This window comes from Oncorhynchus keta, unplaced genomic scaffold (assembly GCF_023373465.1).
Source record: "Oncorhynchus keta strain PuntledgeMale-10-30-2019 unplaced genomic scaffold, Oket_V2 Un_contig_2990_pilon_pilon, whole genome shotgun sequence".
In the NCBI taxonomy this organism is placed as follows: domain Eukaryota; kingdom Metazoa; phylum Chordata; class Actinopteri; order Salmoniformes; family Salmonidae; genus Oncorhynchus; species Oncorhynchus keta.
This window is the reverse complement of record NW_026286786.1, coordinates 49,710-67,500: the sequence shown is the minus strand read 5'-3', so window position 1 is coordinate 67,500 and position 17,791 is coordinate 49,710. Positions and strand designations below refer to the sequence as shown.

Below are 17,791 nucleotides of genomic sequence, written 5' to 3'. Positions count from 1 at the left end.
AGATCGGTACCTAACCACCACAGACAGATCGGTACCTAACCACCACAGACAGATCGGTACCTAACCACCACAGACAGATCGGTACCTAACCACCACAGACAGATCGGTACCTAACCACCACAGACAGATCGGTACCTAACCACCACAGACAGATCGGGGTACCTAACCACCACAGACAGATCGGTACCTAACCACCACAGACAGATCGGTACCTAACCACCACAGACAGATCGGTACCTAACCACCACAGACAGATCGGTACCTAACCACCACAGACAGATCGGTACCTAACCACCACAGACAGATCGGGGTACCTAACCACCACAGACAGATCGGTACCTAACCACCACAGACAGATCGGTACCTAACCACCACAGACAGATCGGGGTACCTAACCACCACAGACAGATCGGGGTACCTAACCACCACAGACAGATCGGTACCTAACCACCACAGACAGATCGGGTACCTAACCACCACAGACAGATCGGTACCTAACCACCACAGACAGATCGGGGTACCTAACCACCACAGACAGATCGGTACCTAACCACCACAGACAGATCGGGGTACCTAACCACCACAGACAGATCGGTACCTAACCACCACAGACAGATCGGGTACCTAACCACCACAGACAGATCGGTACCTAACCACCACAGACAGATCGGTACCTAACCACCACAGACAGATCGGGGTACCTAACCACCAGACAGATCGGGGTACCTAACCACCACAGACAGATCGGGGTACCTAACCACCACAGACAGATCGGTACCTAACCACCACAGACAGATCGGTACCTAACCACCACAGACAGATCGGGGTACCTAACCACCAGACAGATCAGTGACAGGACACTAAAGTCAGAAAGGACAACACACAGCAGCACTAATACACATAAGATGTAGAATCTGTTATTACATGTCTATAACATGGCTATCACCTGTCACACACACGTGAGTCAACCTGCATACGTGTGTTGCATTTAAATGTGTTTACTGTTGCCAAGGTGACGACTCCCGTTAAACTTAACGTTGCCGCGGTGACAATTGTTGGCTACCACGTTGTGCCCTAACGACGCGACGCAACTACGACGTTTGTCACTAGTTTAACGGCCGAGGGAAATTAAAACGAGTTTATTTTGTGTGTTTTAAATAGCATCTGGAAAAGACAGAATACTGTACATGGATGTATCAGTGTGTTGTTGTGAACAAGCCCCATCACACTCACGTATAGTAGGACATGTCCTGGACGGGGGGAGCAGTCCACTGTGGGGGGGAGATCCTACCATCAGGGGGAGAAGGGGGAGACACAGTTAGACCTCCCCTCACACACTCAGAGGAACTCAGAGGAACTCATTCATGTGTACAGTGAGAGGAGAAAAACGGAAGCAAGCTTGTCTGTCTGTCTGTCTGTCTGTCTGTCTGTCTGCCTGTCTGTCTGTCTGCCTGTCTGTCTGCCTGTCTGCCTGTCTGTCTCTCTGTGTCTGCCTGTCTGTGTGTCTGTCTGTCTCTCTGTGTCTGCCTGTCTGTCTGTGTCTGTCTGCCTGTCTCTCTGTGTCTGTCTGTCCACTGCCAGACAGTGCTTTGCCAAATCCTCTACCAGAGGTAATACATGAGTCTCTCTCATGTCTCTTAACCTGTCCTAGGCTAACTCACTGTCTCTTAACCTGTCCTAGGATAACCTTACTGTCTCTTAACCTGTCCTAGGATAACCTCACTGTCTCTAAACCTGCCCTAGGCTAACCTTACTGTCTGTACCTGTCCTAGGCTAACTCACTGTCTCTTAACCTGTCCTAGGCTAACTCACTGTCTCTAAACCTGCCCTAGGCTAACCTTACTGTCTGTACCTGTCCTAGGCTAACTCACTGTCTCTTAACCTGTCCTAGGATAACCTCACTGTCGCTAAACCTGCCCTAGGATAACCTTACTGTCTCTTAACCTGTCCTAGGATAACCTTACTGTCTTAACCTGTCCTAGGATAACCTTACTGTCTGTACCTGTCCTAGGATAACCTTACTGTCTGTACCTGTCCTAGGATAACCTTACTGTCTGTACCTGTCCTAGGATAACCTTACTGTCTGTACCTGTCCTAGGATAACCTTACTGTCTGTACCTGTCCTAGGATAACCTTACTGTCTGTACCTGTCCTAGGATAACCTTACTGTCTGTACCTGTCCTAGGATAACCTTACTGTCTGTACCTGTCCTATGATAACCTTACTGTCTCTAAACCTGCCCTAGGCTAACCTTACTGTCTCTAAACCTGCCCTAGGCTAACCTTACTGTCTGTACCTGTCCTAGGATAACCTTACTGTCTGTACCTGTCCTAGGATAACCTTACTGTCTGTACCTGTCCTAGGCTAACTCACTGTCTCTAAACCTGCCCTAGGCTAACCTTACTGTCTGTACCTGTCCTAGGATAACCTTACTGTCTGTACCTGTCCTAGGATAACCTTACTATCTCTAAACCTGCCCTAGGCTAACCTTACTGTCTGTACCTGTCCTAGGATAACCTTACGGCCTATTAACCTGTCCTAGGCTAACCTTACGGTCTGTACCTGTCCTAGGATAACCTTACGGCCTATTAACCTGTCCTAGGCTAACCTTACTGTCTGTACCTGTCCTAGGCTAACCTTACTGTCTGTACCTGTCCTAGGCTAACCTTACTGTCTGTACCTGTCCTAGGCTAACCTTACTGTCTGTACCTGTCCTAGGCTAACCTCACTGTCTCTGTACCTGTCCTAGGCTAACCTCACTGTCTCTTAACCTTTCCTAGGATAACCGCACTGCCCCTAACCTGTCCCAGGATAACCTCACTGTCTCTTAACCTGTCCCAGGCTAACCTCACTGTCTGTATCTGTCCTAGGATAACCTAACCGTCTCTCAACCTGTCCTAGGCTAACCTTACTGTCTGTACCTGTCCGAGGCTAACCTTACTGTCTGTACCTGTCCTAGGCAAACCTTACTGTCTGTACCTGTCCGAGGCTAACCTTACTGTCTGTACCTGTCCGAGGCTAACCTTACTGTCTGTACCTGTCCTAGGCTAACCTTACTGTCTGTACCTGTCCTAGGCTAACCTTACTGTCTGTACCTGTCCTAGGCTAACCTTACAGTCCGTCTATATGTACCTTGTCCTATGCTAACCTTACAGTCCGTCTATATGTACCTTGTCCTATGCTAACCTTATGGCTCGTATTCATCTGAGGACCTGTGTACAGCTCTTACCATCTCTACCTGTCCTAGGCTAACCTTACAGTCTGTCTCTACCTGTCCTAGGCTAACCTATATGTACCTGTCCTGTCCTGTGTACAGCTCTTACCATACAGCCTGTCCTGGGCTAACCTATATGTACCTGTCCTGTCCTGTGTACAGCTCTTACCATCTCTACCTGTCCTAGGCTAACCTATATGTACCTGTCCTGTCCTGTGTACAGCTCTTACCATCTCTACCTGTCCTAGGCTAACCTATATGTACCTGTCCTGACCTGTGTACAGCTCTTACCATCTCTACCTGTCCTAGGCTAACCTATATGTACCTGTCCTGTCCTGTGTACAGCTCTTACCATCTCTACCTGTCCTAGGCTAACCTATATGTACCTGTCCTGTCCTGTGTACAGCTCTTACCATCTCTACCTGTCCTAGGCTAACCTATATGTACCTGTCCTGACCTGTGTACAGCTCTTACCATCTCTACCTGTCCTAGACTAACCTTTACTGGCCTGTCACTACCTGTCCTAGGCTAACCTATATGTACCTGTCCTGACCTGTGTACAGCTCATACCATCTCTACCTGTCCTAGGCTAACCTATATGTACCTGTCCTGTCCTGTGTACAGCTCTTACCATCTCTACCTGTCCTAGGCTAACCTATATGTACCTGTCCTGTCCTGTGTACAGCTCTTACCATCTCTACCTGTCCTAGGCTAACCTATATGTACCTGTCCTGACCTGTGTACATCTCTTACCATCTCTACCTGTCCTAGGCTAACCTGTATGTACCTGTCCTGACCTGTGTACAGCTCTTACCACCTCTACCCGTCCTAGGCTAACCTGTATGTACCTGTCCTGACCTGTGTACAGCTCTTACCACCTCTACCCGTCCTGACCTGTGTATAGCTCTTACCACCTCTACCTGTCCTAGGATAACCTTTACGGCCTGTCTCTACCTGTCCTAGGCTAAACCTATATGTACAGCTCTTACCATCTCTACCTGTCCTAGGCTAAACCTATATGTACAGCTCTTACCATCTACCTGTCCTAGGCTAACCTATATGTACCTGTCCTGACCTGTGTACAGCTCTTACCTGGTAGTGTTCATGTTCATGGATGACTTGTAGAGGCTGGCTGGAGTGGGAAGTCAGGTTTGGACGTGTGGATGGGTAAACTCACTTCCTTCTCATTCCCCGTCCTGCCCTGCTGAACCTGAGGGGAGTAGAGTAGGGACATCTTTAAGTTTATAACATCTTGGGGTTGACCATTTGACAGTAGTAGGACCTCTTTAAATGGATATCTTGGTTTTAAACAACTCTGGTTTATCTGTTTTACACTGATTATCATATGGCAATTCAATGAGACAAAGAAGGGAAGTGAGAGGAGGAGAGAGAGAAGGAAGGGAAGTGAGAGGAGAGAGAGAAGGAAGGGAAGTGAGAGGAGGAGAGAGAGAGAAGGAAGGGAAGTGAGAGGAGGAGAGAGAGAGAAGGAAGGGAAGTGAGAGGAGGAGAGAGAGAGAAGGAAGGGAAGTGAGAGGAGGAGAGAGAGAGAAGGAAGGGAAGTGAGAGGAGGGAGAGAGAGAAGGAAGGGAAGTGAGAGGAGGAGAGAGAGAGAAGGAAGGAGAGAGAGAGAGAAGGAAGGGAAGTGAGAGGAGAGAGAGAAGGAAGGGAAGTGAGAGAGAGAGAAGGAAGGGAAGTGAGAGGAGGGAGAGAGAGAAGGAAGGGAAGTGAGAGGAGGGAGAGAGAGAAAGGAAGGGAAGTGAGAGGAGAGAGAGAGGAGAGAGACAGAAGGAAGGGAAGTGAGAGGAGAGAGAGAGAGAAGGAAGGGAAGTGAGAGGAGGGAGAGAGAGAAGGAAGGGAAGTGAGAGGAGGGAGAGAGAGAGAAGGAAGGGAAGTGAGAGGAGGAGAGAGAGGGAAGGGAAGTGAGAGGAGGGAGAGAGAGAAGGAAGGGAAGTGAGAGGAGGAGAGAGAGAGAAGGAAGGAGAGAGAGAGAGAAGGAAGGGAAGTGAGAGGAGGAGAGAGAAGGAAGGGAAGTGAGAGGAGGGAGAGAGAGAAGGAAGGAAGTGAGAGGAGAGAGAGAGAGAGAAGGAAGGCAAGTGAGAGGAGAGAGAGACAGAAGGAAGGGAAGTGAGAGGAGAGAGAGAGAGAGGAAGGGAAGTGAGAGGAGAGAGAGAGAGAGGAAGGGAAGTGAGAGGAGAGAGAGGAGGAGACAGAGAAGGAAGGGAAGTGAGAGGGAGAGAGTGAGAGGAGAGAGAGACAGAAGGAAGGGAAGTGAGAGGAGGAGACAGAGAAGGAAGGGAATTGAGAGGAGAGAGAGAAGGATGTGGAGGAGATGTTGTATCTTACAGTGATTTAGCTGGTGGTGGAGGAGATGTTGTATCTTAGTGATTTAGCTGGTAGTGGAGGAGATGTTGTGTCTTAGTGATTTAGCTGGTAGTGGAGGAGATGTTGTATCTTAGTGATTTAGCTGGTAGTGGAGGAGATGTTGTGTCTTAGTGATTTAGCTGGTAGTGGAGGAGATGTTGTGTCTTAGTGATTTAGCTGGTAGTGGAGGAGATGTTGTGTCTTAGTGATTTAGCTGGTAGTGGAGGAGATGTTGTATCTTAGTGATTTAGCTGGTAGTGGAGGAGATGTTGTATCTTACAGTGATTTAGCTGGTAGTGGAGGAGATGTTGTATCTTACAGTGATTTAGCTGGTAGTGGAGGAGATGTTGTATCTTAGTGATTTAGCTGGTAGTGGAGGAGATGTTGTATCTTAGTGATTTAGCTGGTAGTGGAGGAGATGTTGTATCTTAGTGATTTAGCTGGTAGTGGAGGAGATGTTGTATCTTACAGTGATTTAGCTGGTAGTGGAGGAGATGTTGTATCTTAGTGATTTAGCTGGTAGTGGAGGAGATGTGTCTTACAGTGATTTAGCTGGTAGTGGAGGAGATGTTGTATCTTAGTGATTTAGCTGGTAGTGGAGGAGATGTTGTATCTTAGTGATTTAGCTGGTAGTGGAGGAGATGTTGTGTCTTACAGTGATTTAGCTGGTAGTGGAGGAGATGTTGTGTCTTAGTGATTTAGCTGGTAGTGGAGGAGATGTTGTGTCTTAGTGATTTAGCTGGTAGTGGAGGAGATGTTGTATCTTAGTGATTTAGCTGGTAGTGGAGGAGATGTTGTATCTTAGTGATTTAGCTGGTAGTGGAGGAGATGTTGTATCTTAGTGATTTAGCTGGTAGTGGAGGAGATGTTGTATCTTACAGTGATTTAGCTGGTAGTGGAGGAGATGTTGTGTCTTAGTGATTTAGCTGGTAGTGGAGGAGATGTTGTGTCTTAGTGATTTAGCTGGTAGTGGAGGAGATGTTGTATCTTAGTGATTTAGCTGGTAGTGGAGGAGATGTTGTGTCTTACAGTGATTTAGCTGGTGGTGGAGGAGATGTTTTATCTTACAGTGATTTAGCTGGTAGTGGAGGAGATGTTGTGTCTTACAGTGATTTAGCTGGTAGTGGAGGAGATGTATCTTAGTGATTTAGCTGGTGGTGGAGGAGACGTTGTGTCTTACAGTGATTTAGCTGGTAGTGGAGGAGATGTTGTATCTTACAGTGATTTTACTGGTGGTGGAGGAGATGTTGTGTCTTACAGTGATTTTACTGGTGGTGGAGGAGATGTTGTGTCTTACAGTGATTTTACTGGTGGTGGAGGAGATGTTGTGTCTTACAGTGATTTTGCTGGTGGTGGAGGAGATGTTGTATCTTAGTGATTTTACTGGTGGTGGAGGAGATGTTGTGTCTTACAGTGATTTTACTGGTGGTGGAGGAGATGTTGTGTCTTACAGTGATTTTACTGGTGGTGGAGGAGATGTTGTATCTTACAGTGATTTTGCTGGTGGTGGAGGAGATGTTGTGTCTTACAGTGATTTTACTGGTGGTGGAGGAGATGTTGTGTCTTACAGTGATTTTACTGGTGGTGGAGGAGATGTTGTATCTTACAGTGATTTTACTGGTGGTGGAGGAGATGTTGTGTCTTACAGTGATTTTGCTGGTGGTGGAGGAGATGTTGTGTCTTACAGTGATTTTGCTGGTGGTGGAGGAGATGTTGTGTCTTACAGTGATTTTACTGGTGGTGGAGGAGATGTTGTGTCTTACAGTGATTTTACTGGTGGTGGAGGAGATGTTGTATCTTACAGTGATTTTACTGGTGGTGGAGGAGATGTTGTGTCTTACAGTGATTTTACTGGTGGTGGAGGAGATGTTGTGTCTTACAGTGATTTTACTGGTGGTGGAGGAGATGTTGTATCTTACAGTGATTTTACTGGTGGTGGAGGAGATGTTGTGTCTTACAGTGATTTTGCTGGTGGTGGAGGAGATGTTGTGTCTTACAGTGATTTTGCTGGTGGTGGAGGGGATGTTGTGTCTTACAGTGATTTTGCTGGTGGTGGAGGGATGTTGTGTCTTACAGTGATTTTACTGGTGGTGGAGGAGATGTTGTGTCTTACAGTGATTTTACTGGTGGTGGAGGAGATGTTGTATCTTAGTGATTTAGCTGGTGGTGGAGGAGATGTTGTGTCTTACAGTGATTTTACTGGTGGTGGAGGAGATGTTGACGACCTCCAGGCCCATCCTCAGCCTCTTCTGTTTGTCACAGTAGCCCTTCCACGTGTCCTCGTTGAAACCATAGTTAAAGTAGTCAGACAGGTCAGCACCTACACACACACACACACACACACACACACACACACACACACACACACACACACAGGACACACACACACACAGACGTTTATGTTTACAAACTCCTACCAAGCCTCTCAGTGTAAAAGTGGACCAATCAGAAACGTAACCCCGCCCCACTCTGTCAGAAGACAAAGTAACACGTACCTGGTTTCCTCCTCGAATTTCCCAGTGACCCCGCCCACAGTAACCCCGCCCACAGTAACCCCGCCCACAGTAACCCGTACCTGGTTTCCTCCAGGGTTTCTCCTCGAATGTTCCACAGTAACCCCGCCCACAGCAACCCCGCCCACAGTAACCCATACCTGGTTTCCTCCAGGGTTTCTCCTCGAATGTCCCACAGTAACCCCGCCCACAGTAACCCCGCCCACAGTAACCCGTACCTGGTTTCCTCCAGGGTTTCTCCTCGAATCTCCCACAGTAACCCCGCCCACAGTGACCCCGCCCACAGTAACCCATACCTGGTTTCCTCCAGGGTTTCTCCTCGAATGTCCCACAGTAACCCCGCCCACAGTAACCCCGCCCACAGTAACCCGTACCTGGTTTCCTGCAGGGTTTCTCCTCGAATGTTCCACAGTAACCCCGCCCACAGTGACCCCGCCCACAGTGACCCCGCCCCCACTAACCCCGCCCACAGTAACCCGTACCTGGTTTCCTCCAGGGTTTCTCCTCGAATGTTCCACAGTAACCCCACCCACAGCAACCCCGCCCACAGTAACCCATACCTGGTTTCCTCCCCTCCTCGAATGTTCCCAAGTAACCCCGCCCACAGTAACCCCGCCCACAGTAACCCATACCTGGTTTCCTCCAGGGTTTCTCCTCGAATGTCCCACAGTAACCCCGCCCACAGTAACCCCGCCCACAGTAACCCGTACCTGGTTTCCTGCAGGGTTTCTCCTCGAATGTTCCACAGTGACCCCGCCCACAGTGACCCATACCTGGTTTCCTCCAGGGTTTCTCCTCGAATCTCCCCGCCCACAGTAACCCCGCCCACAGTGACCCCGCCCACAGTAACCCGTACCTGGTTTCCTCCAGGGTTTCTCCTCGAATGTTCCACAGTAACCCCCCGTACCCCTGCAGGGTTTCAGTAACCCCGCCCACAGTAACCCCGCCCACAGTAACCCGTACCTGGTTTCCTCAGGGTTTCTCCTCGAATGTTCCACAGTGACCCCGCCCACAGTAACCCATAACCCATGGTTTCCTCCAGGGTTTCTCCTCGAATGTCCCACAGTAACCCCGCCCACAGTAACCCCGCCCACAGTAACCCGTACCTGGTTTCCTGCAGGGTTTCTCCTCGAATGTTCCACACTAACCCCGCCCACAGTGACCCCGCCCACAGTGACCCCGCCCCCACTAACCCCGCCCACAGTAACCCGTACCTGGTTTCCTCCAGGGTTTCTCCTCGATGTCCCCCAGTAACCCCGCCCACACTAACCCCGCCCACAGTGACCCCGCCCCCACTAACCCCGCCCACAGTGACCCGTACCTGGTTTCCTCCAGGGTTTCTCCTCGATGTCCCACAGTAACCCCGCCCACAGTAACCCCGCCCACAGTAACCCCGCCCACAGTGACCCCGCCCACAGTGACCCCGCCCACAGTACCCGTACCTGGTTTCCTCCAGGGTTTCTCCTCGATGTCCCCCGCAGTAACCCCGCCCACAGTAACCCCGCCCCCACAGTAACCCCGCCCCCACAGTGACCCGTACCTGGTTTCCTCCAGGGTTTCTCCTCGAACGTCTCCATGTCCACCTCCACTACTGGGACTCCATTGATGTTTCCTGGGGCCCAGATCCACACCCTTTAACTTGTTTCCTACTAGAGAGACCCCAGAACACCACATGGAAACCCCATCTACCCGTGGTAAAATATACAGAAGGACAATTTACTACATCAATCAAAACATTTTAATCAACAATATCTACATTTATACCATCTAGTTCCCCAAAGCCCCAAGACAAGGTGATGGGACTGGACACCTATGGTGGTGGGACTGGACACCTATGGTGGTGAGACTGGACACCTATGGTTTCCTGGGACTGGACACCTATGGTGGTGAGACTGGACACCTATGGTGGTGAGACTGGACACCTATGGTGATGGGACTGGACACCTATGGTGGTGAGACTGGACACCTATGGTGGTGGGACTGGACACCTATGGTGGTGGGAATGGACACCTATGGTGGTGAGACTGGACACCTATGGTGGTGAGACTGGACACCTATGGTGATGGGACTGGACACCTATGGTGGTGGGACTGGACACCTATGGTGATGGGACTGGACACCTATGGTGATGGGAATGGACACCCCAGTGGGAATGGACACCTATGGCAGTGGGAATGGACACCTATGGTGGTGGGACTGGACACCTATGGTGATGGGACTGGACACCTATGGTGGTGAGACTGGACACCTATGGTGGTGGGACTGGACACCTATGGTGGTGGGACTGGACACCTATGGTGGTGGGACTGGACACCTATGGTGGTGGGACTGGACACCTATGGTGGTGAGACTGGACACCTATGGTGGTGGGACTGGACACCTATGGTGGTGGGACTGGACACCTATGGTGGTGGGACTGGACACCTATGGTGGTGAGACTGGACACCTATGGTGGTGGGACTGGACACCTATGGTGGTGGGACTGGACACCTATGGTGGTGGGACTGGACACCTATGGTGGTGGGACTGGACACCTATCAAGACATGGTGGTGGGACTGGACACCTATGGAGGTGAGACTGGACACCTATGGTGGTGAGACTGGACACCTATGGTGGTGGGACTGGACACCTATGGTGGTGGGACTGGACACCTATCAAGGACATGGTGGTGGGACTGGACACCTATGGTGGTGAGACTGGACACCTATGGAGGTGGGACTGGACACCCATGGCAGTGGTGAATGGACACCTATGGTGATGGGACTGGACACCTATGGTGGTGGGACTGGACACCTATGGTGATGGGACTGGACACCTATGGTGATGGGACTGGACACCTATGGTGATGGGACTGGACACCTATGGAGGTGGGACTGGACACCTATGGTGGTGGGACTGGACACCTATGGTGGTGGGACTGGACACCTATGGTGGTGGGACTGGACACCTATGGTGGTGGGACTGGACACCTATGGTGATGGGACTGGACACCTATGGTGATGGGACTGGACACCTATGGTGGTGGGACTGGACACCTATGGTGATGGGACTGGACACCTATGGAGGTGGGACTGGACACCTATGGTGGTGGGACTGGACACCTATGGTGGTGGGACTGGACACCTATGGTGGTGGGACTGGACACCTATGGTGATGGGACTGGACACCTATGGTGGTGGGAATGGACACCTATGGTGGTGGGAATGGACACCTATGGCAGTGGGACTGGACACCTATGGTGGTGAGACTGGACACCTATGGTGGTGGGAATGGACACCTATGGTGGTGGGACTGGACACCTATGTGGTGGGACTGGACACCTATGGTGGTGGGACTGGACACCTATGGTGGTGGGACTGGACACCTATGGTGGTGAGACTGGACACCTATGGTGTGGGACTGGACACCTATGGTGGTGGGACTGGACACCTATGGTGGTGGGACTGGACACCTATGGCAGTGGGACTGGACACCTATGGTGGTGGGACTGGACACCTATGGTGGTGGGACTGGACACCTATGGTGGTGGGACTGGACACCTATGGTGGTGGGACTGGACACCTATGGTGGTGGGACTGGACACCTATGGTGGTGGGAATGGACACCTATGGTGGTGGGACTGGACACCTATGGTGGTGGGACTGGACACCTATGGTGGTGGGACTGGACACCTATGGTGGTGGGAATGGACACCTATGGTGGTGGGAATGGACACCTATGGCAGTGGGAATGGACACCTATGGTGGTGGGACTGGACACCTATGGTGGTGAGACTGGACACCTATGGTGGTGGGACTGGACACCTATGGTGGTGGGACTGGACACCTATGGTGGTGGGACTGGACACCTATGGTGGTGAGACTGGACACCTATGGTGGTGGGACTGGACACCTATGGTGGTGGGACTGGACACCTATGGTGGTGGGACTGGACACCTATGGTGGTGGGACTGGACACCTATGGTGGTGAGACTGGACACCTATGGTGGTGGGACTGGACACCTATGGTGGTGAGACTGGACACCTATGGTGGTGGGACTGGACACCTATGGTGGTGAGACTGGACACCTATGGTGGTGGGACTGGACACCTATGGTGGTGGGACTGGACACCTATGGTGGTGGGACTGGACACCTATGGTGGTGGGACTGGACACCTATGGTGGTGGGAATGGACACCTATGACATGGTGGTGGGACTGGACACCTATGGTGGTGAGACTGGACACCTATGGTGGTGGGACTGGACACCTATGGGTGGTGGGACTGGACACCTATGGAGGTGAGACTGGACACCTATGGAGGTGGGACTGGACACCTATGGCAGGTGGGAATGGACACCTATGGTGATGGGACTGGACACCTATGGTGGTGGGACTGGACACCTATGGTGATGGGACTGGACACCTATGGTGGTGGGACTGGACACCTATGGAGGTGGGACTGGACACCTATGGTGATGGGACTGGACACCTATGGTGGTGGGACTGGACACCTATGGTGGTGGGACTGGACACCTATGGAGGTGGGACTGGACACCTATGGTGATGGGACTGGACACCTATGGTGATGGGACTGGACACCTATGGTGGTGGGACTGGACACCTATGGTGATGGGACTGGACACCTATGGAGGTGGGACTGGACACCTATGGTGGTGGGACTGGACACCTATGGTGGTGGGACTGGACACCTATGGTGGTGGGACTGGACACCTATGGTGGTGGGACTGGACACCTATGGTGATGGGACTGGACACCTATGGTGGTGGGACTGGACACCTATGGTGGTGGGACTGGACACCTATGGTGATGGGACTGGACACCTATGGTGGTGAGAATGGACACCCATGGCAGTGGGAATGGACACCTATGGCAGTGGGACTGGACACCTATGGTGGTGGGACTGGACACCTATGGCAGTGGGAATGGACACCTATGTGGTGGGACTGGACACCTATGGTGGTGGGACTGGACACCTATGGTGATGGGACTGGACACCTATGGCAGTGGGAATGGACACCTATGGAGGTGGGACTGGACACCTATGGTGGTGGGACTGGACACCTATGGAGGTGGGACTGGACACCTATGGTGGTGGGACTGGACACCTATGGTGGTGGGACTGGACACCTATGGTGGTGGGACTGGACACCTATGGTGGTGGGACTGGACACCTATGGTGGTGGGACTGGACACCTATGGTGATGGGACTGGACACCTATGGTGGTGGGACTGGACACCTATGGTGGTGGGACTGGACACCTATGGTGGTGGGACTGGACACCTATGGTGGTGGGACTGGACACCTATCAAGACATGGTGGTGGGACTGGACACCTATGGAGTGGGACTGGACACCTATGGAGGTGGGACTGGACACCTATGGCAGTGGGAATGGACACCTATGGTGATGGGACTGGACACCTATGGTGGTGGGACTGGACACCTATGGTGATGGGAATGGACACCTATGGTGATGGGACTGGACACCTATGGTGGTGGGACTGGACACCTATGGTGATGGGACTGGACACCTATGGTGGTGGGACTGGACACCTATGGTGGTGGGACTGGACACCTATGGTGGTGGGACTGGACACCTATGGTGATGGGACTGGACACCTATGGTGATGGGACTGGACACCTATGGTGGTGGGACTGGACACCTATGGTGATGGGACTGGACACCTATGGTGATGGGACTGGACACCTATGGTGGTGGACTGGACACCTATGGTGGTGGGAATGGACACCTATGGTGGTGGGAATGGACACCTATGGTGGTGGGACTGGACACCTATGGTGGTGGGAATGGACACCTATGGTGGTGGGACTGGACACCTATGGTGATGGGACTGGACACCTATGGTGGTGGGACTGGACACCTATGGTGGTGGGACTGGACACCTATGGTGATGGGACTGGACACCTATGGTGGTGAGAATGGACACCCATGGCAGTGGGAATGGACACCTATGGCAGTGGGACTGGACACCTATGGTGGTGAGACTGGACACCCATGGCAGTGGGAATGGACACCTATGGTGGTGGGACTGGACACCTATGGTGGTGGGACTGGACACCTATGGTGATGGGACTGGACACCTATGGCAGTGGGAATGGACACCTATGGAGGTGGGACTGGACACCTATGGAGGTGGGACTGGACACCTATGGTGGTGGGACTGGACACCTATGGTGGTGGGACTGGACACCTATGGTGGTGGGACTGGACACCTATGGTGGTGGGACTGGACACCTATGGTGATGGGACTGGACACCTATGGTGGTGGGACTGGACACCTATGGTGGTGGGACTGGACACCTATGGTGGTGGGAATGGACACCTATGGTGGTGGGAATGGACACCTATGGTGATGGGACTGGACACCTATGGTGGTGGGACTGGACACCTATGGTGGTGGGACTGGACACCTATGGTGGTGGGACTGGACACCTATGGTGGTGGGACTGGACACCTATGGTGGTGGGACTGGACACCTATGGTGATGGGACTGGACACCTATGGTGGTGGGACTGGACACCTATGGTGGTGGGACTGGACACCTATGGTGGTGGGACTGGACACCTATGGTGGTGGGACTGGACACCTATGGTGGTGGGACTGGACACCTATGGTGGTGGGACTGGACACCTATGGTGGTGGGAATGGACACCTATGGTGGTGGGACTGGACACCTATGGTGGTGGGAATGGACACCTATGGTGGTGGGAATGGACACCTATGGCGGTGGGAATGGACACCTATGGTGGTGGGAATGGACACCTATGGTGGTGGGAATGGACACCTATGGTGGTGGGAATGGACACCTATGGTGGTGGGAATGGACACCTATGGTGGTGGGACTGGACACCTATGGTGGTGGGAATGGACACCTATGGTGGTGGGAATGGACACCTATGGTGGTGGGAATGGACACCTATGGTGGTGGGACTGGACACCTATGGTGGTGGGACTGGACACCTATGGCAGTGGGAATGGACACCTATGGCAGTGGGAATGGACACCTATGGCAGTGGGACACCTGGCGGTGGGAATGGACACCTATGGTGGTGGGACTGGACACCTATGGTGGTGGGAATGGACACCTATGGTGGTGGGAATGGACACCTATGGTGGTGGGAATGGACACCTATGGTGGTGGGAATGGACACCTATGGTGGTGGGAATGGACACCTATGGTGGTGGGAATGGACACCTATGGCAGTGGGAATGGACACCTATGGCGGTGGTGGGAATGGACACCTATGGTGGTGGGACTGGACACCTATGGTGTGGGAATGGACACCTATGGCAGTGGGAATGGACACCTATGGGTGGTGGGAATGGACACCTATGGTGGTGGGAATGGACACCTATGGTGGTGGGAATGGACACCTATGGTGGTGGGAATGGACACCCATGGTGGTGGGAATGGACACCTATGGCAGTGGGAATGGACACCTAGGGAATGGACACCTATGGTGGTGGGACTGGACACCTATGGTGGTGGGAATGGACACCTATAGTGGTGGGACTGGACACCTATGGCAGTGGGAATGGACACCTATGGCAGTGGGAATGGACACCTATGGCGGTGGGAATGGACACCTATCAAGACATGGTGGTGGGAATGGACACCTATGGTGGTGGGAATGGACACCTATGGCAGTGGGAATGGACACCTATGGCGGTGGGAATGGACACCTATGGTGGTGGGAATGGACACCTATGGCAGTGGGAATGGACACCTATGGCGGTGGGAATGGACACCTATGGTGGTGGGAATGGACACCTATGGCAGTGGGAATGGACACCTATGGCAGTGGGAATGGACACCTATGGTGGTGGGAATGGACACCTATGGCAGTGGGAATGGACACCTATGGTGGTGGGAATGGACACCCATGGCAGTGGGAATGGACACCTATGGTGGTGGGACTGGACACCTATGGCAGTGGGAATGGACACCTATGGCAGTGGGAATGGACACCTATGGCAGTGGGAATGGACACCTATGGTGGTGGGAATGGACACCTATGGTGGTGGGACTGGACACCTATGGTGGTGAGACTGGACACCTATCAAGACATGGTGGTGGGACTGGACACCTATGGTGGTGGGAATGGACACCTATGGTGGTGGGACTGGACACCTATGGCGGTGGGACTGGACACCTATGGCAGTGGGAATGGACACCTATGGTGGTGGGAATGGACACCTATGGCGGTGGGACTGGACACCTATGGCGGTGGGACTGGACACCCATGGCGGTGGGAATGGACACCCATGGCGGTGGGAATGGACACCCATGGCAGTGGGAATGGACACCTATGGCAGTGGGAATGGACACCTATGGCGGTGGGAATGGACACCCATGGCAGTGGGAATGGACACCTATGGCAGTGGGAATGGACACCTATGGCAGTGGGAATGGACACCCATGGCAGTGGGAATGAACCTGGCAGTGGGACACCTATGGCAGTGGGACTGGACACCTATGGCAGTGGGAATGGACACCTATGGCAGTGGGAATGGACACCTATGGCAGTGGGAATGGACACCTATGGCAGTGGGAATGGACACCTATGGCAGTGGGAATGGACACCTATGGCAGTGGGAATGGACACCTATGGCAGTGGGAATGGACACCTATGGCAGTGGGAATGGACACCTATGGCAGTGGGAATGGACACCTATGGCAGTGGGAATGGACACCTATGGCAGTGGGAATGGACACCTATGGCAGTGGGAATGGACACCTATGGCAGTGGGAATGGACACCTATGGCAGTGGGAATGGACACCTATGGTGGTGGGAATGGACACCCATGGCAGTGGGAATGGACACCTATGGCAGTGGGAATGGACACCTATGGCAGTGGGAATGGACACCTATGGTGGTGGGAATGGACACCTATGGCAGTGGGAATGGACACCTATGGCAGTGGGAATGGACACCTATGGCAGTGGGAATGGACACCTATGGCAGGTGGGAATGGACACCTATGGCAGTGGGAATGGACACCTATGGCAGTGGGAATGGACACCTATGGCGGTGGGAATGGACACCTATGGCGGTGGGAATGGACACCTATGGCAGTGGGAATGGACACCTATGGCAGTGGGAATGGACACCCATGGCAGTGGGAATGGACACCTATGGTGGTGGGAATGGACCCCCATGGCAGTGGGAATGGACACCTATGGTGGTGGGAATGGACACCTATGGTGGTGGGAATGGACACCTATGGTGGTGGGAATGGACACCTATGGTGGTGGGAATGGACACCCATGGCAGTGGGAATGGACACCCATTGCAGTGGGAATGGACACCTATGGCAGTGGGAATGGACACCTATGGTGGTGGGAATGGACACCTATGGTGGTGGGAATGGACACCTATGGTGGTGGGAATGGACACCTATGGTGGTGGGAATGGACACCTATGGCAGTGGGAATGGACACCTATGGCAGTGGGAATGGACACCTATGGTGGTGGGAATGGACACCTATGGCAGTGGGAATGGACACCTATGGCAGTGGGAATGGACACCTATGGCAGTGGGAATGGACACCTATGGCAGTGGGAATGGACACCTATGGCAGTGGGAATGGACACCTATGGCAGTGGGAATGGACACCTATGGCAGTGGGAATGGACACCTATGGCAGTGGGAATGGACACCTATGGCGGTGGGAAT

The 17,791-nt window shown here is 52.6% G+C and overlaps 1 protein-coding gene across 1 annotated transcript in view; it reads right to left on the bottom strand.

Annotated features, from left to right (window-relative positions):
* Positions 1 to 17,791, bottom strand: part of LOC127923475 (pre-mRNA 3'-end-processing factor FIP1-like) — a 44,381-nt gene that overhangs the window by 2,548 nt on the left and 24,042 nt on the right. Inside the window, 5 exon segments of the mRNA XM_052507550.1 lie at positions 1,234 to 1,287; positions 4,307 to 4,424; positions 7,765 to 7,895; positions 9,629 to 9,708; positions 9,710 to 9,734. Coding sequence (XP_052363510.1) covers positions 4,323 to 4,424; positions 7,765 to 7,895; positions 9,629 to 9,708; positions 9,710 to 9,734 — 338 coding nt within the window. The 3' untranslated portion in view covers positions 1,234 to 1,287; positions 4,307 to 4,322.